Consider the following 23,314-nt stretch of genomic DNA (forward strand, 5'->3'; position numbering starts at 1 on the left):
ATTTCATTAAATGTTCAAAATGAACAACTGCACACCTGCTGCGTATTGGTCTACCTTTTCCGATGACGATTTCGCATTATCGTCAGAAGACGAAGATACTTGTGACAATTTGTTAACTTGTCAACAAGTTAATAGGCTATTTATGATATTTCACGGTGATATTGAATTGTGTTTGGTTGTCAACGCAACCGAATATTAACATTTGAAGGATATTTATCTTCTGCTTGGATAGTTCCATCTGTGGTACTGACTTAGTCTGGCATTCATTCCAGTTTGTCTACAAATTAATAATTGATATGTTGGAATCACGTCTCCATCTCAAAAAACTCCAGATTAAAGAATAGGACTAAATCAAATCTAACTTTAAATGGACTTTAAATGGGCCTCCCGGGTGGCACAGCGGTCTAAGGCAATGCATAGCAGTGCTTGAGGCGTCATTACAGACCCGGGTTTGATCCCAGGATGGAGACGTTGTTGTCCTGGTATGAAGTGGATTTTTTCCCGTCCACCACATCTGTTTTCGCCTGGCCCAGAGTCTGCAGCAGACACATGGTGTCAAAGGCCTCACCACCTCCCTCTCTTAGCAGCTCAGATGATCTCGCAAACATGTCTAATCCCTGGGTCGTTCTTTGTCTGCTTCATAGAGCCAATAAATGCAATTCAGACCACCACCATCTATCAAAGGAAAACAGGCTATTTCACTGAAATGTGTCGCCCCAGATTAACCTTCATATTTATATCAAAAAACAGCTTTTTACCAAACACTTCCGGTGAATTTACTAAATTACTCACGATAAACGTTCACAAAAAACATAACAATTATTTTAAGAATTATAGATACAGACCTCCTTTATGCAATCGCTATGTCCGATTTTTTGGTTAGAGATGATCAAGAAGGCCAAGAAATAGTCAGAGAGAGCGCTTCCTGTTTGGAATCTTCTCAGGTTTTGGCCTGCCAAATGAGTTCTGTTATACTCACAGACACCATTCAAACAGTTTTAGAAACTTTAGGGTGTTTTCTATCCAAATCAAACAATTATATGCATATTCTAGTTACTGGGCAGGAGTAGTAACCAGATTAAATCGGGTACGTTTTTTATCCGGCCGTGCAAATACTGCCCCCTATCCCCAACAGGTTAACCTAAGTAATCTAAAGTTGATGGAGGCTGGAAGTGATCAAGGTCTCACTGCAGTGTTTACCTGGGGGGGTCGTCAGAGACATCTTTGGTGTCTATAAATGAGGCCAGGCTCTTGGCCAGTCTGATGGCTCGCTAATAGGAGCGGTCCAGCTCTTCCATGATGAAGTTGAGGTCAGAGGAGAGGTGGAACAGAGCAGGGATGCGCCAGAACAGAGCGCCAGAACAGAGCAGGGATGTACATGAGGATGGCCAACAACAGGAGGATGTAGGGGAAGAACTGGAGGAGGAGGGCAGAGGGGAATAAAAGAGGGTGAGAGAGGGAACCAAAAAGAAAACAAGAATTGCATGACTCATTTCAAAATGAGAACCAGAAAGATGACAAATCCACCTGAACTGACTGTAGAAAATACAGAAGATTGGTGTGACCCACATTGCTATGAGCCACAGAAGTAAACCAAATTAATACACCTGGAACTATGATGAATGTTGTGACTCAACGTTTGGGAAAGTTTTGAACAATGTCACTCCAATTTAGATGTTAAATTCTCCTCACCGGTGGTGATTGTAATTCCTCGACTACAAGGACAGATTATAACATAATGACATGCATTATGGCGATATTATTATAAGAAGGACCTAAAAATTGCCAAAAACTGCCACCCTAGTCATAGACTGTTCTTTCTTTTACCGCACAGCACTGCTTCTCTATGTTTATTATCTATGCATAGTCACTTTACCTCTACCAACATATTACCTCAATTATTCTATATATAGCCTCGTTACTGTTATTTATTGTTGCTATTTTATTTATGTATTTATTCTTTTTTTTAAACTTCTGTTTATTTAGTAAATACTTTCTTAACACTTATTTTTCTTAAAACTGCATTGTTGGTTAATTTCACTGTAAGGCCTGTACCTGTGGTATTTGGCGCATGTGACAAATAAAATTAGATTTGATTGGAATATTATTAAACCTGCATATGGAGATATTATTCATCTCATCAAGAAACCCTCTAAGTATCTCTCCCAGTCGTCTGAGAAGAGGCTGCATAATTATAATTGTAGAGGCTATGGTAACAGGGCTTTAATGTAGATGAAGAGTGTTGACTCTACTTGACAGTGTGGCCTGATTTCAGCCCTGCTCCTGAGAGTTCAGGTGGGTACCGCAATCATAAATATTCCAAATGTGATGCTGCGTTGAGATTACCAGTGAAAAGCGTTAATCAAACACTTCCCATGCAGCCATAACTGTTAGGGCCACATTAACAGATCAATCTCACTCATACTGACTGAAGCTCCCCTTCGCTCCGACCACTGACCCACAATGCTACAGTACATTATGGCTTTTTGTATGTTGAATCCACACAGTCCACCTTTGTGTCCCAATTCTCTACGTTCTTCCCTATAGTAAGTAAACACTTGTGAGTTGTGCAAGAGGAGAAGAGGACAAATGCACACTTTGAGAAAGGTAGGAGAATTGGGACACAGGGCACGTCCCCATATTGGTCTTGGATAACTGAGGAGGGTCTGTACCTTGTGCAGCCACAGGGGCGCGCCCTTGACTCCAACAATGCTGGGTTGCTGCTCCTGCACCGCTGCCCAGCAGAAGGAGTCTTGTCGCCGCGAGAAGTTTGTAGAGACAAAACAGCTGATCTGGGTACCTGCATTCCGACATAAAGGGATTGGAGGACAGGGTTAGAATGGGCCACTACAGAATAGAAAGACTAGTGTACACAGCCTAATGTTGAGTGAAGAAGACACAGGAAATACCTTTTTTGCACTATTGGCTAGAGCTTGTAAGTAAGCATTTCACTGTAAGTTCTCCACCTGTTGTATTCAGCGCACGTGACAAATACACTTTGATTTGATTTGAAATAGGACCAGTGTGGGCTCTAGCTGTTATCTACTTTCTCAGTTGGTGGTGGGCAGTGTACAGTTTCCAGTGGAGGAGGTTGATCAAGCTGAGAACATATTTCAGGCCTTCCCTGGCATGATCTTACTAAGCAAAGACCCTTCCACCCAAAAGCTTACTGAAGCCCTTTGTGTCCCACAGGCTAACTCTATGAGTTTCTGTCAGTAACTGTCCCCTCCAGTTATTTATGTGGTTGTTGTTGTCCCATAGTGCAGAGGTTGGATGGTAAAAATAAATTGATTTCCACTGTATCCTAGTTATTTGCTTGATGCGTAACCCTTTAAATACTAACTGAAACGCTTTCATTCTTGATAATAAGTATATTATCTATGTTATTTCACACATATGTTTGGATCACACATCCACAGCGCAAATCAGTTTCTTTGGTGAAACATGTTGTTGGGATGGCCTAGGGAAAGCACAGAAAAAGTCCCTGCCACCCCGAACCCCATGGACCCCTGCCCAAACTGTCATGTACACATAATACATCTGTAGTCTGCAGAAGAATAGATGAGAGCAGGGAGTGTTTACAGGACTGATACTACAGAATCAAACGGAACATAGTGGATCTCTATGGCTGATATAGACACACTGCCAAGTGAGAATTAGCCTGTAACTCAGCATTAGACATAAATTATTTTCACATGTGATTTTATTAATCTAATCAGGCTATATCTTCACTCACAAACCTGTTTATCTACCTGCAACCTCTGTCACTTTATTCAGTATAAATATTTTTAGAGAAAGGATAAAATATGAAAAGCAGTGAAAGGAGGGGTGTGGGATCGTGTGGATTAGTTTACAAGGTTGAGTCATTTTCAAAGAGCTACAAACTAACTGTTGCTTCACGCAGGTTGGCCTGCTCTCGAACAACATACAGGACAAGAAGGCTAAAATGTAACTAAGACTACATTTTGAGGGACAAGCAACACAGCTGTTTTAACAATATCAACATTTAACAATATTGGATAGGTTAATCTGGGGCGACACATTTCAGTGAAATAGCCTGTTTTCCTTTGATAGATGGTGGTGGTCTGAATTGCATTTATTGGCTCTATGAAGCAGACAAAGAACGACCCAGGGATTAGACATGTTTGCGAGATCATCTGATGAGAATGCAAGAATCCTTTAGTGTAAATCTTGGCACTGAAATCATTGAAGCAGTGTTTTATTGTTTAGGCCTACAGTGCTTGACTGCAATGGACTGCTCGAACTAAACACAGAAAGACAGCGTTTGTCCGCCGAGAACCAATAGTCTGCTCTGATGTAGTGTGTGCGCTCAATTCTACAGATAATGCTATTTTATCAATTTCTATGTTTGACCCAGATGCTTTTATTCGACCAAGTTTAACATTTTAGCCTGTGTTCTGATAGTCTATCAGTAATTCAACTCACCTACTGACACCTCCTGGGCAAACGCGAGGGAAATAAGTAACAAAGGGAGACCAACCGCGATGAAAGTTACAATTTTGTCTAACGCCAGCTCCAGACGCACTCCTTTGTACTTCGACTGTGTTGGATCCTTCAATAAAAAGTTGGAGAAAACGTATTCTGTAGCAAGGTGTGCAATCGCCATGGTTCAATGTGAAATAGTCACCGTGTGACCAATTTCAAAGTAATAGCCAGTTAAAATGTATCGTTCATCCGAAAAGCAAGCCGATGTCCCAGGTTTTTACGCACATTCGGCCTATTTACTGTAATTCATTTACAACAAGCATGTTCCTTATCTGAAAGTGCATTCAATGATGCCTGTTACTCATGGTCTAGACTTGCACCGATGGGCTAGCGGCAAAGGGGCGATCGACACATGACCCAACTCAACACTCACAGCCTATTATTATTTTTCTGTCAATGGAAAAGCAGTGCCAGACTACCTGTGACTTGCCTAGGTCCACGGCCATATATGCAATCAAGTCCACGCACTGAATGTTACAGAAAACAAAATAATGTTCTCTCCTCCAGGAATAAATTAGGTAGGCCTGATTCATAGCGTTGCTATGACAGTTTAATTTCATAGACGGACTAGTCCCCCACTGCTGCAACTGCTGCCATGCAGTGGCCCCCATGTGGTGGTGCTGAAATGGGCTAGTAGGCCTACACATTTCAGCATGTTTGGAGGAGGGTCCCAGTCAGTCACACTGTCCCAGCCCTGGCAGCTGCAGCACCAAGGACAGCAGCTGGCCTCATGCTCAGCAACTCACCCCAGATAGGGTTCACTCTCTGTCTCTCTGCTTGTTTTGTGTTTAATGACTTCATTGCTTTTTCAGGTATCACATCCCTCTCTGTTAACCAGAAATAGTTTAAAAGTTATTTCAAACCCCATTTACAACAGGCCACAAGTGGCCATGTCTGTGAAATTAATTTTATGTAAACCTAACCCCAGAAATACTGACAGACAAAGACAGTGAGACTATTGTTCTGGATCAAAGGCATGACTAATTAATGAGACTAGAGTTTAGCTAATCTGGGCTACAGGAGCTAGACGCTATGGTGCTGCAATTAGTTTCAGCTAGAGATTAAGATATATTCTTATGTATGTTTGAGGAAGATGTTGAAGATGACTTGGGTAATAAAAAAAATACATTTGGAGACTGGAAAAGATTTGGAGTTTTTATTATCTTATTTGCCTATGCAGATCTCTTACGCATTAGCAACTTAAAGTGACAGATTAATAGTGTAAGGTACAAACGTTATATGCCCATCTATCCTGTTCAAACGTAGAGATTACATTAACATGACAACTTAAAATTAACTTTCCTTTTTACATCTGATCCATCTTTTATGCAATGTCTTCAAAGGGGAATCAACAAAGAAAGTAAATTATAATACAGATCTTATCTAATAGAAGAGGAAAGATCGTAATAAAACACTCAAATGTAGTCATTAGAGTGAGAGAAACATCTAGGTGGATTAGCTTGCCAGGCTCTTGGTTGGTTGGGGCTGGAGGTCCTGGTGCCACTGTATCAGACAGTGTTGAAAATATTGAAGAAGTCATTCTTCTGGCCCTTTGGAGTCTCCTCCAGCTCCACAGCCTCACAGAAAGACGGCAGAGTGAACATTTCAGGGGCCTTCACCTCAGTGACCACTTCAGAATTGCTGTAAGAAAAAGAGAAATCACATGAAGATTTCGGGGCATGCAAGAACCTACACCGTAAGCACAATCAGTTAAATATACAGTGTAGAACAAAATCTACAATCTTCAAATAAAACTAGTACTGTAATAGGGCAATATGGTAGCAGCATACTTTACATACATGTCAGTGACCTTACCACTGCTTTAAGCAAGTTAAACGTATGTCACACACCTGAAGAGGAGTGTGATGGAGTCAGTTGAGTAGAAAGTACTGAGTGGTAGACATTCTCCCACAGTAGTTAACACAGAATACTGGCCTGGAGATCAGATAGATAGACAGACAGACATTAGGACTGACATAAACTGTATGCGAATGCTTTGATACACCTCAATAGCCTTGCTATATAAACCATATACAGTATATAAACCATCATGTATTACTTCATTAATGAAAATCACATTGACAGTCTGACTCCTAATGCATATCATAATTACCCTTAGTCTCTGCCACGGATCCCATCCATATGTTCACTTTGATGTTCTCCTCCTGAACAGTGTCACTCCCCAAAAACAGCTCAACCTGATGGGCTGCACCAGCGGGGAGTTCAAGAGCGTGAGCATGAGAGTGCAGAGACATCTTCTTACAGGACTGGTTCTTCATGTCAATGTCATAGAAGACCCCCTGAGAGAGACGGTAGAGATGGAGGAAGACTCGGTTATGACGATGCTGTGTCATAACCATAGTAACAAGTGTGTTATACATGTATACTTTGATGTTATAAAGCAGCTATTCTGCATTACAATTGGGTTGGACTCAACTGAAATGTTGTCTTATAAGTGTGTATTTCTGTTAGTTCTCAGTGTTACCTCTTCAAACAGCATCAGGTAGTCCTCCAGATGCTCAGTCTTGTTGAGGTGCATCTCACTTTCAGTGAAACGTAGCTTCTTGTCCGTAGAGTCGTAGCTGTAATGTCCAGTTGCCTTGATTTCACCTCCTGTAAGGGCCATCTGTTTTATCAAGAGAGGAAGAGCGAGGAAGATATAAAGAGAGAGAGAGAGAGATGAGTATGACTCAATTCTGTACCTACAAAAACATCAGTGGACTAAAACAGGATTGCCTGAGCTGAGAGTCTGGTTTGGTTTTGAAATAATGGAAATATAGCCACACGGTGTCCTTACATGAAACTGGACATTGATAATGGACAACTCACCACAGTCAGGACCCCAGTCATATTAGGTGATGCTAAAAGACAAAAACGGCATTTAGATAGATATAAAAACTCAAAGATGTGTAGACATATAGGTATAATTTTAGTTAGAGACTGTCAAATCTACGAACCTTGACAATATTACAGAAATAGTCATACAAGTAATAGCAGTTTTCCACATAGTGCACAGCAAACATGAACTACTACAAGTAGATATAAAGCAGATAATCCTTACTGCAGTGTTGTGGGCCGTGGGACTCTGCCAGGGCGGTGGCACCCAGACACAGCCAAATGGAGAGGGCAGCGAAGGCGAAGTCCTGCATCTTCTTGTGGAGGGAGACTGAGGTTAACACTCAAACTTACACAACTCAGAGAGGATGATCACGACTCCAAGCGGTTCCAGGAACTGTGACAGGATGGATGGACACTAGTCCTTTTATAGGGTTCAACCATGGGATTAAACGGAACACCTCTATGGGTCCAACCCCCACAGTGTCTGTAACAATGGAAAAATGTTTTGGAAAGAGACGAGGGGTGGTTTAAACTTGCTGACCTTTCCTTCCACGTGGACCCTGACAAACAACATCTGCATAAACAGGGACTTAAGGACAAACCACATGGAGTCACTATGAAGTAATGGTCTGCCTTGCCATTGTGTGTCCTGTTCTGTCCTTGTGTGTCCCCTGTCTTGTCAGCATCTTGGGCTACAGTTGAAGTCGGAAGTTTACATACACTTAGGTTGGAGTCATTAAAACTGTTTTTTCAACCACTCCACAAATTTCTTGTTAACAAACTATAGTCTTGGCAAGTCGGTTAGGACATCTACTTTGTGCATGACACAAGTCATTTTTCCAACAATTGTTTATAGACAGATTATTTCACTGTATCACAATTCCAGTGGGTCAGAAGTTTACATACACTAAATTGACTGTGCCTTTAAACAGCTTGGAAAATTCCAGAAAATGATGTCATGGCTTTAGAAGCTTCTGATAGGCTAATTGACATCATTTGAGTCAATTGGAGGTGTACCTGTGGATGTATTTCAAGGCCTACCTTCAAACTCAGTGCCTCTTTGCTTGACATAGGAAAATCAAAAGAAATCAGCCAAGACCTCAAAAAAACTGTAGACCTCCACAAATCTGGTTCATCCTTGCGAGCAATTTCCTAATGCCTGAAAGTACAACATTCATCTGTACAAACAATAGTACGCAAGTATAAACACCATGGGACCACGCAGCTGTCATACCGCTCAGGAAGGAGATGTGTTCTGTCTCCTAGAGATGAACGTGCTTTGGTGCAAAAAGTGCAAATCAATCCCAGAACAACAGCAAAGGACCTTGTGAAGATGCTGGAGGAAACAGGTACAAAAGTATCTATATCCACAGTAAAACAAGTCCTATATCGACAACCTGAAAGGCCGCTCAGCAAGGAAGAAGCCACTGCTCCAAAACTGCCATAAAAAAGCCAGACTACGATTTGCAACTGCATATGGGGACAAAGATCGTACTTTTTGGAGAAATGTCCTCTGGTCTGATGAAACAAAAATAGAACTGTTTGGCTATAATGACCATCGTTATGTTTGGAGGAAAAATATGGAGGCTTGCAAGCCGAAGAACACCATCCCAACCATGAAGCACGGGGGTGGCAGCATCATGTTGTGGGCGTGCTTTGCTGCAGGAGGGACTGGTGCACATCACAAAATAGATGGCGTCATGAGCAAGGAAAATTATGTGGATATGATGCAACATCTCAAGTCATCAGTCAGGAAGTTAAAACTTGGTCGCAAATGGGTCTTCCAAATCGACAATGACCCCAAGCATACTTCCAAAGTTGTGGCAAAATGGCTTAAGGACAACAAAGTCAAGGTATTGGAGTGGCCATCACAAAGCCCTGACCTTAATCCTATAGAAAATTTGTGGGCAGAACTGAAAAAGCATGTGCGAGCAAGGAGGCCTACAAACCTGACCCTGTTACACCAACTCTGTCAGGAGGAATGGGACAAAATTCACCCAACTTATTGTGGGAAGCTTGTGGAAGGCTACCTGAAATGTTTGACCCAAGTTAAACAATTTAAAGGCAATTCTGCCAAATACTAATTGAGTGTATGTAAACTTTTGACCCACTGGGAATGTGATGAAAGAAATAAAAGCTGAAATAAAGCATTTTCTCGACTATTATTGTCACGGGTGTCGTAGGGTAGAGACCAAGACGCAGCGGGAAAATGTACACTCATCTTTTTTTATTTGGTGAAGAAGGAAAACACATAAACGTATACAAAACAAAAACGAACTTGACAGTCTTGTCAGGCAAACAGCTAAACAAGAACAATCTCCCACAAAATCCCATGAAAAACAAACTCCTAATTATAGGACCCTCAATCAGAGGCAACAATAACCAGCTGCCTCCAATTGAAGGTCCAACCCCAATTAACTAAACATAGAACTACAAAAGACTAGATAGAACATAGAAATATACTAACATAGAACAATGACTAACAAACCCCGGACTAATAAATCAAATACCCCTCTACCTAAACACATACACAAAACACACCCTGAACCACATAAAACAAACACCCCCTGCCACGTCCTGACCAAACTACAATAACAAATAACCCCTATACTGGTCAGGACGTGACAATTATTCTGACATTTCACATTCTTAAGATAAGGTGATCCTAACTGACATTAGACAGGGGATTTATACTAGGATTAAATGTATTTGGCTAAGGTGTATGTAAACTTCCGACTTCAACTGTATATTCTATGATTCCTTGGGTATGGTCCACCCAATTGGTTTGTAAGCCATGAGACAATATTCAGATAATAATTATACTGTATGAATGCTTACTGCTTGGTCATAAATGTACTTGTAGTGCACAGTAATATTTGACATGTGTATATACGATATTATAAATACCTCACATGCGACTGGTAATAAATGTTTCTGACTCCATAAAGATAATTAAAATATACAAGCAAGCATCATGCTTGATGTTGACTAGCAAGAATTCGTCTGAGAATTGTCTACACCAAAGGTGGATATTTAATTCACATTGTACAATGAATGGATTCACCTACAAGGAATAAAGCTTAAGTTACAAAGCATTAACTTAAAGGACAAAGCATGAACAAAGTGATGCTTACTAGGCGGGAGGCCTACAAGCCTATTAAATTAGAACTGATCATACAACCTTCCCCCATGGACTGGATACAGGATAAGAGAGAGAACAAAGGCATTTAATTCCATTTCTAACATCTGAAGGTGTAACCTTTCAACCCAAAACCAACCACCATTGACCAATCAAACGACACAAAGTTTACAGTATCCTAAACACTCCCAGGCCCAATCTTCACAGGGTGTCACAGCATTTAAAGACTTGTGTGAGTGATGAAACCAATGTAAATAAGACAGCCTACATACTTTATTCGATGGCATCTCAACAATAAACTGTAATAGCGTAGAATATGGTGCACTTTTCAAACTAGAATATCTACTGTGTAAGAGCTTCTAAAACTTTACCGAAAGTTTTATTCATGCCCTTACAGTATATTAATAGTGCTTCCTGTGCAGTCTCTGTCTCCATGGCTGTGAAAGATCCAGCGATCCTCTGAAGAACTAAGGGGGAGTCCAATCCAAACACTGAAATCCCTGGTCAAATGAGGTCGGCTCACTGTCGTCCTGCTGTCTGTCCTCTGTTGCTCTACAGCAAACTCTAAAAGATAAGAGATTTGTCTTTCCTTTGAGAGGATGAATATGATCACATTGCTGAAGAGGTTACATTCCACTATATCTTCAACTTAAAAGGTATGTTTTGAAAAAGTTGTCACGCCTACTCCTGCTCCCTCCCTCCGGCACTCGAACCCATATTGCGTACACCTGCTCCCTATCGTTAAGCACACCTGGACTTTATCACCACCCTGATTACTCATATCATAACAGGGTCATCTTCTCCACCAACACCATGACCAGCTGGCTCTACTGGGTACGACCATGAAGGAGGTTGTCTGCATTCTCCACTGCCTCGACACCAGCAGCGAGGTTCTCCATACCTCTGATGGATGGCCTCCTACCACGGGTCGTCAGTGAGCCAGTCCCCCATCCTACCCAGCCGTCCTCCCGGGTCCGTGATGCCCAACTGTCCCTTCCGGAGAAGTATGATGGTACTCTATCAAAATGTCGTGGCTTCCTACTCCAGTGCTCCCTCTATTTCACCTCTCAGACAGGAGCCCCCACCACCGAGAGGTCCTCGGTTGCCACGGTCTTTTCCCTGCTGACCGGACAGGCGTTGGAGTGGGCTTCGGCCATCTGGGAGAGAGGAGGAGCTGGGTTCCTACGAGAGGTTCATGGCTCTGTTCAAGGTGGTTTTCGACCATCCTCCAGAGAGGAAGGTGAGCGACTTTTCCAACTCCACCAAGGTGCTCAGACCGCTGCGGAGTACGCCCTCACCTTTCGGACTGTGGCAGCCTCCAGCGGATGGCATGAACCGGCACTCCACACTCTATTCTGCAGTGGACTGCATGAAGAGGACCAGATGGAGTTGGCATGTCAGGATGACAACATATCCTTGGACGCTCTCATCGCGATGGCCATCTGTCTGGATAACCTTCTTCGGGGGCATCGGTGTCCACCTCACAACTCAACTCCCTCCTTTGGCTGTCTTGAGGCAGAGCCTGAACCCAAGGAGCTACACACCTCCCAGCGGCATTGCTGGAGACAGCTAGGGTTCTGTTCCTATTGCGGTCACGAGGGGCACCAGCTGGATATGCGACCATTGGGATCCTGCACAATTACTCACGTCACAGCACCACTTACCCTTACCATGGGACCCAAGCACCAGGAAAGCCTTCCCTCCTTCATCACCGCACCTGTACACAAAGTCATGCTTGGCCTACCGTGGCTCCAACTCCGTAACCCCACCATCTCCTGATCAAAGATGAGAATCACCGCCTGGGGACCAGGATGCCAGAGGACCTCTTTTCCTACACCCTGTTTTTTTACCCCTATCAAGCGGTCCTCCCGTATCATTTTCCCCGTGTTTTGGGAGGTAGCTGTGGACATCTGCCAGGCTCTGGAGGGAACCCGCTCATGCCCTCGAGTGCATCTACGTCCCCACAGGGTGAGAGATTGGCTGTTGACCTGGGCACACACATCCCTTGCTGCTGGACACCCAAGTATCACCAGCACCATCCAATCCCTCTCCGATATGTACTGGTGGCCCACCTTGGCGCAGGACTTTGCCCACTATGTCAACTCATGTTCGGTATGTACACAATCCAAATCTCCCCGGCACTCTCCAGCAGGTAAACTACTTCCCCTTCCCGTACCTCAGCGGTCTTGGTCACATCTGTCTACAGACTTTGTAACGGATCTCCCCCCTTTATGATGGTTTTACCACTATTCTGATTGTTGTTGACATTCTCCAAATCTTGCTGTTTTATCCCGCTCTCTGGTCTACCTACCGCTCTCCAGGTTGCCGAGGCACTATTCCAGCAGGTCCTCTGGCACTATGGCCTTCCGGAGAATATTGTTTCCGACCATGGTCTCCAATTCACTTTGCTGTTTTGGAAAGCCTTTATGGAGAAGCTGGGGGGCCATGGTCAGCCTCACATCTGAGTCACTGCCAGGACCGGCAGGTGGAGTGGGCCTGGTTCCTTCCCTGGGCGGTATGTGCCCAGAACTCCATCACTCCTCCACTAGGCTGACTCCCTTCCAGTGCGTCCTGGGATATTAGCCAGCCCTGGCTCAGACCGAGGACCCTAGCAGTTGACGAGTGTTTCAGGCGTGCAAAGGTGTGGAACGCTGCCCACATGAGGCTCCAGTTTGCCCTCCGCTGTCAGAAGGATCAGGTGGACCGCCACTGCTGTGAGGCTCCCGTGTTCCATCCTGGTGATCGCATCTGGCTCTCCACCAGGAACCTCCCGCTCCACCTGCCCTGCCGGAATCTGAACCCCCGGTTTGTGGGGCCCTTCAAGGTCCTCCGGAGGGTCAATGAGGTAACCCATCATTTAGAACTCCCCACAAACTACCGGATCTCATGATCTTTTCATTTTTTCCCCTCAGTCCGGTGGTTCCTGGTCCCTTGGCTGATTCCGCCCCCCACGACATCCCTCCACCTCCCCTGGACATTGAGGGAAGCCCCGCCTATGCTGTTAGGTCCCTCCTGAAGTCCTGCCATTTTGGGGGTCGGATCCAGTAACTGGTGGACTGGGAGGGGTACGGTCCTGAGGAGCACTCTTGGGTCCCGTTGGCGGACATCCTGGACCCCAATATCATCCGGGATTTCCATCCCCGCCAACCAACCGCTCCTCGCGGCCGTCCTCCTGGCCGGCGCCGTCCTGCGGCTGAAACCGCATGTCAGGGTGGGGTATTGTGCTCCCTCTCTCTGGTGCTCGACGTCGCCGGTCTACTAACCACCGGTCCTGGCAACCCATATTGCGCACGCCTGGCAACCATCATTGACTACACCTGCTCCCCATCGTTAAGCACACCTGGAGTTCATCACCACCATGATTACTCTCCCTTCATATAGCCCTCACCAACCTCAGGCAGTATTGGTTCTGTTTTCATGTCCAGACGTTTTTCTTGTTTTCTAACTCTGTTTGTTATTAAACTCACCATCTGCACCAGGCTTACTGACTCGCTGCGTCTTTACACACATGAAAACGAAAAATTCCCCCGGGAGTCGACAGAACATGAGTTGCAAGATTATGATATATCATTAACCCCTTTAAACCTTGCCTGATCTTTTTTCCCTCTCAGATTTCTCTACATTGTTGCTGGACAATTGGCTGACAAAAGAAAAGATCTGCTGTGGTGGGAAAGTACGCCAGAGTGGTCTAAAGTGTGCGTGTGTCTGTGTGAACAAAGGTCTTTACGTTCACGATAAGTTGTTGCTGATCAATTGCTTGTTTTTTTCTCTAAACAAAAGTACTGTTATGTTACCGTACCTACCTTGGTTCTGTTTTCATGTCCAGAAGCTTCTCTTGTTTTGTAACTGTGTAATGAATACTCAGGGAGAAAAAGGTGTAGATTCGAGCACGGCAGGTGTTTTATTTCGCCTTCGCAGAAGGCAGGTTTCATGGTCGCAGGCAAGGGTCATACACAGGTAGGCAAACAGGCAGGAATCAAAGGCTATAACTGGTTCTCACAAACAAGCTAGGAAAAGGCTTAGAGTCAAAACAAACAATACCTCACAAAGGCACAAATAGAATGAACTGAACTAAATAAGGAGCTGAAGAGACCAGGTGAGTAACTAACACAGGTGAAATCAATGAACAAAAATGAAAGACACAGAACACAAGGTTGACGAAGAAAATATATACAGAACATTACAGTATATGAATATCTGACTGTTGTCTTGTCTGTCAGCAGGTCCTAATGTGTATGAATAACTGACTGTAGTTGTCTGTGACCAGGTCCTGCACTGTATGCCTTCAACAACGCAGAGTTCACAGCAGAGGACTGGGAGGCAATCACGACCACAGGCCGGAGCATCAAACGCAAAGACCCAAACAAAGTTGGCAGGTTTGGGAGAAAAAAAAGAAAATAATAAATACAGAACCTTACACTCTGTTCGTTATTATTAAAGGCACCATCTGCACCTGCTTCCTGACTCACTGCGTCGTCGTTACAAAAGTGGTATAAAATGGTGATATATTACCTTGATAAACACCACATTTCACTGCTCCACAGCTCAGGTTACAGAGCATGTTGACAAGTCTATAATTAGTGATCTGACATGCATGGACATCCACATTCTTCAGGATTCACATCTGGAAACATTGTAATAGACACAATCCAAACACTGTAATAGTTGAGTTGTTCCACTAAATTAGTGCCTTTTCATATTTTAAGTAATTGTGCACCGATATTGAATTTTAAGTCTGTTTATATTAAATGAAGTGCCCTTTAATATAGACCACATGGAGAATTTTCTTTATACGAATAAAGACTTGCTAAAGTGCCAAAATGAATAATTGTACATGTCCCTCTGACTCTTCAGGTTTCCACCATGATTGTAAAGTCTTATTTTGTTGCTTGGACAAGGTCATTTCTGAAGATTATTTATTCAATGTGATTAGTGATTCATTTTTGAATCTTTTTGGCCATGTTCAAGTTTTTTTTGTGGTGGAAAACTGAGTTGGTTGAGCGTAACACCCCAACCTGTTTACCCATAGGCAGGCTAGAAATGACTTAACAATTGCATTTTTTGGGGTGATGCTTGCAAGCTTCCATTTCCCATGTCACAGGGGGACTTATGTCTGATTTAACATGCAATCTACAACCCTGTTACATTATTTGGCACTTAATAGGCAGTATTTCATTTATTTCACCTCTCTAGATGGGAAAACATGTTCAACTTAATAAAAAAAACATGCTTTTCATGACAATGTTAAAATTCCGTGCAATCAAACGTTTTCTTTCACCAAGTTACACATATCAAAAGGCATCAAATTGGTGGAATGGCCCAGTTAGTAATTATTCTTTTTTTATTTCACCTTTATTTAACCAGGTAGGCTAGTTGAGAACACGTTCTCATTTACAACTGCGACCTGGCCAAGATAAAGCAAAGCAGTTCGACACATACAACAACACAGTTACACATGGAATAAACAAAACATACAGTCAATAATACAGTAGAAAAAAAGGGGAAAAAGTCTATATACAGTGAGTGCAAATGAGGTAAGATAAGGGAGTTAAGGATATAAATAGGCCATGGTGGCGAAGTAACAGCATAGTAACTAATATAGACAGATAAAGATCACCGATACTACACTCCTCCCCCGTAGCTTTCAACTCCCAGAGAATAAGGTAAATACATTTGTGAAATACTAATGCAATATCTGAACAATACATTCTTAAACATTTCTCAATTACTTAGGTGAAGCAGACTTTTCAGATCCCAGCCCAAATCCAGGGGATATTTTGCCCAGGAGATGGAACTTGTGTCCTAATAACTAACCCAGGTAATGTTGTTTTTCTTTCCTTTTATCTAGGACATATTCAAGTGTTTGTTTGTTTTTACTGTTTGTTACCTCCTGAAATAGCTCAGCTCACAGGTCAATCTTTTGAGGTGCCCTTCGCTGTTGAACAGGATATCTCCGCTCCTCGCAAAATTCTGGCGGTGGGCCAGGTTTGGGTGGAAGGTCAGGTTCAGATGGAAGGCCAGGCTCTGCCTGTCACATCCTGACCATAGTAAGATGTTATTTTCTATGGTAGAGTAGTTCAGGGCGTGACAGGGGGTGTTTTGTGTTTTTCTATGTTTTGTATTTCTATGTTTAGTTCTAGTTTTCTATTTCTATTTTTTGGGGGGATGATCTCCAATTAGAGGCAGCTGGTCCTCGTTGTCTCTAATTGGAGATCATACTTAAGTAGGGTTTTTTTCCACCTGTGTTTGTGGGTAGTTGTATTCTGTTTAGTCTATGTACCTGACAGAACTGTGAGCTGATCGTTTTCGCTTTTGTTATTTTCTTTAGTGTTCTGTGTTAAAATACATTTTATCATGAGCACTCAATACGCTGCGTTTTGGTCCCCTCTCTATGACAGTCGTTACACTGTCTCTCCCATACGTCCACAGTCAGGAGAATAGTCCTGGGGTTGATTATTGTTCTTGTTCTTTCCGCATGTCTCTGCTGGGGCGTTAGACAGTAGCAGATGATCCCCATGAACATTGACATAGCAATGACCAACTTGGACCTGGTAAGTCAAAGGTCCTCTGCGTTGCAAGATCACACCTGAGTTCCACAGGCGCTTGAGGTATCTGAAATCATGTATCATCACCTTCTCTCCCTCTTTGAAATCATTGACAGTCTTTAAGTGTCTGTCATGAGCTTTCTTCTGCTGTAGCTGGTGCTTTGCCATAGTGTTTGACAAGTCTGGTTTCAACAATGTTAGGAGGGCACGTGGTTGGAGTTTCATAAACAGTTCAGCTGGTGTACGTTCCGTTACTGTGCGTAGTGTTTTATGGTAAGTAAACAAGAAAAGGGGAAGCCTTTGGTGGTTTGGCACAGACGAGTCTAGTCCAGGCCTTCTTAAAGGTTTGCACGGCTCTCTCCGCTGCTCTGTTTGATGCCGGATGGTGAGGTGGTGACAGGATGTGCCTAACTCCGTTGTTATTGAGAAACATTTCTAAATTGTTTGATGTGAAAGGAGGGCCATTGTCCGAGATGAGCTCCTTGACTAGTCCAAAGGATGCGAACAGGTGTCTGAGAAGATTGATGGTCTTCTCAGCTGTGGTCAGTTGAGCAGGGAACACTTCAATCCACTTGGAATGGACATCGACGACAACAAGGAAATGTTGCTTGTCAATCTCGGCGTAATCCACATGGATGCGTCCCCATGGTGTTGCAGCCCAGGACCATGGATGAAGAAGTGTAGTAGCAGGCTTATTGCGAACAGCTTCACAGGGTGAAAAGTGGCCTACATGCTGCTAAATGTCCTAAATGTCAGTTGGCTTTTCATAGCCAATCATTGAGAGTATCTCTACCGCTCCTGCTGTCTCTAGAGAGTTGAAAACAGCAGGTCTGGGACAGGTAGCACGTCCGGTGAACAGGTCAGGGTTACATAGCCGCAGGCAGAACAGTTGAAACTGGAGCAGCAGCACAGCCAGGTGGTGAATGGACAAAGGTTATCGTCATTTACGAAGGTTGGCCAGCTGGCCAATGTTAAGTCCAAGACTTCTTTCCTCTGCTATGTCTGAAGCAGATGTGGGCAGTTGGTCAATGAGAGAGATTAGGAAGACTGCTCTATCATCTTCAGTGTCTGTGTCACTTTTGCATGGTAGTCTTTATAGTGCATTACTATTTGCATGATCACTGGATCGTCTGTACTCGATCTCGTAGTCGTAGGCTAGCAATATCAGAGCCCAATGTTGCATTCGAAGTGCAGCTAGGGTTGGTATGGCTGATTTTGGTCCAAGGACGGCCAACAGAGGCTTGTGATCTGTCAGCAGTTGGAACCTCCTTCCGTAGAGGTATCTGTGAACTTATTCTCAAATTTTTCTCACTTGGTGACAGAGTCCGTGATGCAAATGTGATAGGGTGTCCTTAATCTGATGGTAGAACATGTGAGATGACGGCTCTTACTTCGTATGGAGATGCATCACACGCGAGTCTCAGCTTCATCTCTGTGTCGTAGTGGGAAAGCCACTTGCTATTTAGCAGATGCTGCTTCTGAGTCTTGAATGCTTCTTGGCATTGTGGAGACCAATTCCACTTTGTATTGGCCTGCAAGTTGGTGAATGTGTCACGTCCTGACCATAGAAAGCTGTTATTTTCTATGGTAAAGTAGGTCAGGGCGTGACAGTTTTTTTCTTGTAGTTTAGATTTTCTATGTTATGTTCTCGTTTTTGTATTTCTATGTTGGGCTTTTTTGGGATGATCTCCAATTAGAGGCAGCTGGTCATCATTGTCTCTAATTGGAGATCATACTTCAGTAGTTGTTTTTCCCACCTGGGTTTGTGGGAGATTGTTTTTGAGTAAGTGTATGTTGTAACTCTTTGTCACAGTTTGGTGTTATGTTATTTCAGTTTATTTGTATGTATTGCATAGTTTCACAAAGAAAATGTGGAACGATACACACTCTGCGCTTTGGTCCGCTCCTTCATCCTACGACAACCGTGACAGAATCTCCCACCACAACTGGATCAAGCAGCGTGCCCGGGAGGAGATGATATCCTGGTCTCTGGAGGAGTTGGAAGAAAGAATAGACTGGACTTGGAGCAAGTATTGGAGAGATACAAAAACCTGCCGGGGAAGCAGGTGGAGGCAGCGAGAACAGAGCGGCGACAATATAAGGACTAGCACGGCAACGACGGAAGCCCGAGAGACAGCTCCAAAAACAAATTGGGGGCGGGGCACACGCGGAGATTGACGGAGTCAGGTTGTAGACCTGAGCTAACTCCCCGTGCTTACCGTAGGGAGCATGTGACCAGTCAGGCACCGAGTTATGCTGTGATGCGCACTATATCACCAGTGCGCACTATGTCACCAGTGCGCATTCATAGCCCGGTGCGATCTGTGCCTGCGCCCCGCATTTGCCGGGCTACACTGAGCGTCCAGCCAGGACGGGTTGTGCCAGCCATACGCTCCTGAGGTGCGTGTTACCAGTCTGGCGCCACCTGTGCCAGCCCCACACATCAGGCCTCCAGTGCACATTCCCAGTCTAGAGCTTCCGGCGACAGTTCCCAGTCCAGAGCTTCCGGCGACAGTTTACAGTCCGGAACCTCCTGAGAGGGCCCACAGTCCGGAGCATCCTGAGAGGGCCCACAGTCCAGAGCTTCCTGAGAGGGCCCACAGTCCGGAGCCTCCTGAGAGGGACCACAGTCCAGAGCCTCCTGAGAGGGCCCACAGTCCGGAGCCTCCTGAGAAGGCCCACAGTCCGGAGCCTCCTGAGAGGGCCCACAGTCCGGAGCCTCCTGAGAGGGCCCACAGTACGGAGCCTCCTGAGAGGGCCCACAGTACGGAGCCTCCAGCAACGTCCTCCAGTCCGGAGCCTCCAACGGCGGTCTGCAATCCGGAGTCTCCAGCAGCGGTCTGCAGTCCAGAACCTCCAGCAGCGGTCTGCAGTCCAGAACCTCCGGGTATGAGCCACGGTCCGGGTCCTTCAGTGACGATCCAGGGTCCGGTGACACAAAAGCGGAGGGATCAGCGGGCGGAGCGGGGGTTTCGCCCCGAACCGGAGCCGCCTCCTCTGCTGGAGGATCCGCGTGATGAGAGGGTTCTTTGTCCTGCACCAGAGCCGCCACCGACATTAGTCACCCACCCTAACCCTCCCTTTTTTTTGTTTTTTGTTGTTGTTGTTTTAGGTGGCATTTGGAGTCTGCACCTTTGGGGGGGGGCTGTCACGTCCTGACCATAGAAAGCTGTTATTTGCTATGATAGAGTAGGTTAGGGCGTGACAGTTTTTTTTCTAGTTTAGATTTTCTATGTTATGTTCTAGTTTTTGTATTTCTATGTTGGGCTTTTTTGGGATGATCTCCAATTAGAGGCAGCTGGTCATCGTTGTCTCTAATTGGAGATCATACTTAAGTAGTTGTTTTTCCCACCTGGGTTTGTGGGAGATTGTTTTTGAGTAAGTGTATGTTGTAACTCTTTGTCACGGTTTGTTGTTTTGCTATTTCAGTTTATTTGTATGTATTGCATAGTTTCACAGTTTCATAAAGAAAATGTGGAACGATACACACGCTGCGCTTTGGTCCGCTCCTTCATCCAACGACAACCGTGACAGAATGCCGTTACAACAATGTGGACAAGTTTGCCACAAACTTTCTGTAATCGTTCAGGACAAGGTGCTTTTCAATGGTTGGTGCTGACAAAGATGTTGTCCATGAAGCACACAACATTGTCTATCCATCCAAGATCTGATCCATTGCATGTTGGAATATCGCTGGAGCTGTCGAGATCCCATACGCCAAGCGATTGAATCTGAATAGCCCATTGTGTGTATTGATGGTCAGATACTGTTCTGACTCCGGATTCAGCTTCAGTTGCTGTTAAGTGAAAGACAGGTCCAGCTTACTGAAAACCTTCCCGCAAGCTAGAGTGGCAAACAGATCTTCAGCGTTTAGTAGTGGATTTTCCTCTGGTAGTATGCAGCAATTTACTGTGACCTTGAAGTCTCCTCACATTCTGACTGTCTTTTTATTTCTTTGGGACTACAGAGATAGGAGCGGCCCAGTCGATACTCTCCCCTTTCGTGATGATGTTATTCTTCTGTAAGTACTCCAGTTCTTTCTCTACTGCTTCCTTAAGAGCATAGGAAAGTGGACGTGGTTTGTGAAAGATAGGCTTGGTTCCTTCTTGTATCTCACCATATGCATCTTTGAAAAGTTATTTGTGCTTCTCCAGCATGTTAGTGAGTGTAGCCTGACTCACTGGTTTGTCATTTCTCAGACTGAAGATTTCTCCCCAGTTCAGCTTGATCTTCTGTACCCGGTTTCTGCCTAGCAAAGCTGGTTTCTCTCCTTTAACAATGATAAGCGGTAGCATCCACTCCTTCTCTCATAGTGGACTGTGTCATGACTGTCCTGTAAGGATTCAAATAGGTCAGATCAGCTTTGAAATAAATAACTTCAGCCAGACCCCCTCTCACCCGCAGATGGGAGAGAAGGGAGCTGGTGAGGGGTTGACAGCTCACACCCTGTTGTAAATCAAGGACAATAACTTTCAGCTATCTCCCACTCCAAATTTACACAGGAATGTGCCTTTGTTTCACAGACATTTTCCAGACAAAACTCTAACACGTTAGCGAACACTGGAACAATATTTCTAACATAGAACGTGGGGATTTGTCAGAGCCAACCCAAAGACCACTAATGACATTTTGGGTGTAATTTTGTGATGTCATTAATGGTGTTATAAAGAAAATACTGTAACTTGAAAAGTATACACACTATGTGTGTGAAGTGTACATCCGATGCATTGTGCATGAAAAATGTTTTTTTTTAAAGTGTTTTTGTTATTAAGAGAAGGATGTGATTTTACAAACTATAAGAGGAAATTGTTTCTATAACTTTGTACAAGTAAGTAGTCACCGCCCCCTTGAGTGAGGTCAGAGAGCGTGTCAGCCTCACGAACAGGCCTTTCTGAACGAACTGTATAAAACGATGGGTTAAAAATTAACATATCAGACCAGAGAGGCGTGTAGCTGCAGCTCACATCCAAAGTTGTTCGAACTCTGAAATCTCAACACGAGGTAGAGACGATGAAGTCACCTCCCAGACAATCACTGGTACGGCTGATTAGCTGTCCTAAGTAAAGTATCTAGAAAAGCGAATTTAAGTGGGACCATTCTCCTACTCTTCTCAAATCACCGTAGTACGCTACTCTCATCACCCCACTGAGAACCATCGACACGGCTGGCTAGCCTATCTTCAAATAATCCTCTTCCAGAGCGAGTGGAAGTAGTGAGCTTTGTAGTTCTGTTCAGGACTGCACGATGGGTCGCCGGATGCTGGGCAACGGCAGAGGAGAGCAACAGTAGAAGACGGGTGGGGACCCCATTTGGACAATCAGAGCCTTACAATCGTGCCGTGGAAAGGCCCAACCAACCCCTTTCCAAGAATGCTCGGTTAGGAGAAATACACAAAAACAACAAGGCATTTCCATGTAAATACATTCATGATTTCTTACTCCAAACGGGCAGCGGTATATGTGCAAAGTATACGATTACTGTGAGAGTAGTTTCAAAATGTACCAAAGTATTATATCTCTGTCCTTCTCTGCCCCCCCATCTCTTTTGTAACAAGCTGCCATATTGTGTCAGTCCGCTAGGGACCTGTTTCTAATGTATTAAGTGTGTATGTTTATCCTGTGTTACCATTTAGTTAGCTAGTAAATAAATTATTAAACCAATTTTTGTAGTACTGAATCATAAGTAAGGCTGGGGTTTTTGCAAATGCAGGATGTTAAGACTGTTCAGAATGATGATATGATACGAGGTTATGATTAATAAGTTGACTGTTTATGGATGTGATAGGTAAAGACCCTTTATAGTTTATTTCGGGAGATGTTAACTCTTTAAAGAGCCCCCTTTAAAGAGCCCCCATGGCTCCCCAAATCCTAATGAGTTAATTGTTACATGATGAATTCAATCGGGTGACAATTGAACATAGTTAGTTGATTAGATAAATAACAGTTATCAGAGTAAATAAAGTATTAAAGTCACGACAACTGGTACCTGGATCTGCCCTAACACAGGAATAGTGTCACCAGTGTATTATGAAAGGCGGATGGATGTTGGCTGAAGAGGGCACTCTGGAACAAAAGATACAGATGCTCCAGTGTCCAGCTGCATTTTTACTGGTTTTCCAGCTAACTCCATGCTGAGATAGATTTCATATTTTTGTTATTGAGCTGTGTACACTGTGAACAGTTCCAATACTGTTTCAGATGTACCTTCCTCTTCTTGTGCTGCGTCTGACACCTTGTGTTCTCTTGCTGTGAGTTTTGGAGCTTTACATACTCTCTGTAAATGTCCA

The 23,314-nt window shown here is 44.0% G+C and overlaps 1 protein-coding gene and 1 pseudogene across 1 annotated transcript; both read right to left on the minus strand.

Annotated features, from left to right (window-relative positions):
• Positions 1–437: 437 nt before the first annotated feature.
• Positions 438–4,627, minus strand: LOC106568038 (pannexin-1-like; annotated as a pseudogene).
• Positions 4,628–5,640: 1,013 nt separating this feature from the next.
• Positions 5,641–7,731, minus strand: epd2 (Ependymin-2). Its single transcript, NM_001140867.1, is given in 6 exon segments — positions 5,641–6,147; positions 6,357–6,441; positions 6,620–6,806; positions 6,992–7,132; positions 7,336–7,367; positions 7,568–7,731. Coding segments are annotated over 6 exon segments (666 nt in total). The 5' UTR covers positions 7,656–7,731; the 3' UTR covers positions 5,641–6,014.
• Positions 7,732–23,314: the final 15,583 nt, after the last annotated feature.

This window comes from Salmo salar, chromosome ssa13 (assembly GCF_905237065.1).
Source record: "Salmo salar chromosome ssa13, Ssal_v3.1, whole genome shotgun sequence".
Lineage (NCBI taxonomy): Eukaryota > Metazoa > Chordata > Actinopteri > Salmoniformes > Salmonidae > Salmo > Salmo salar.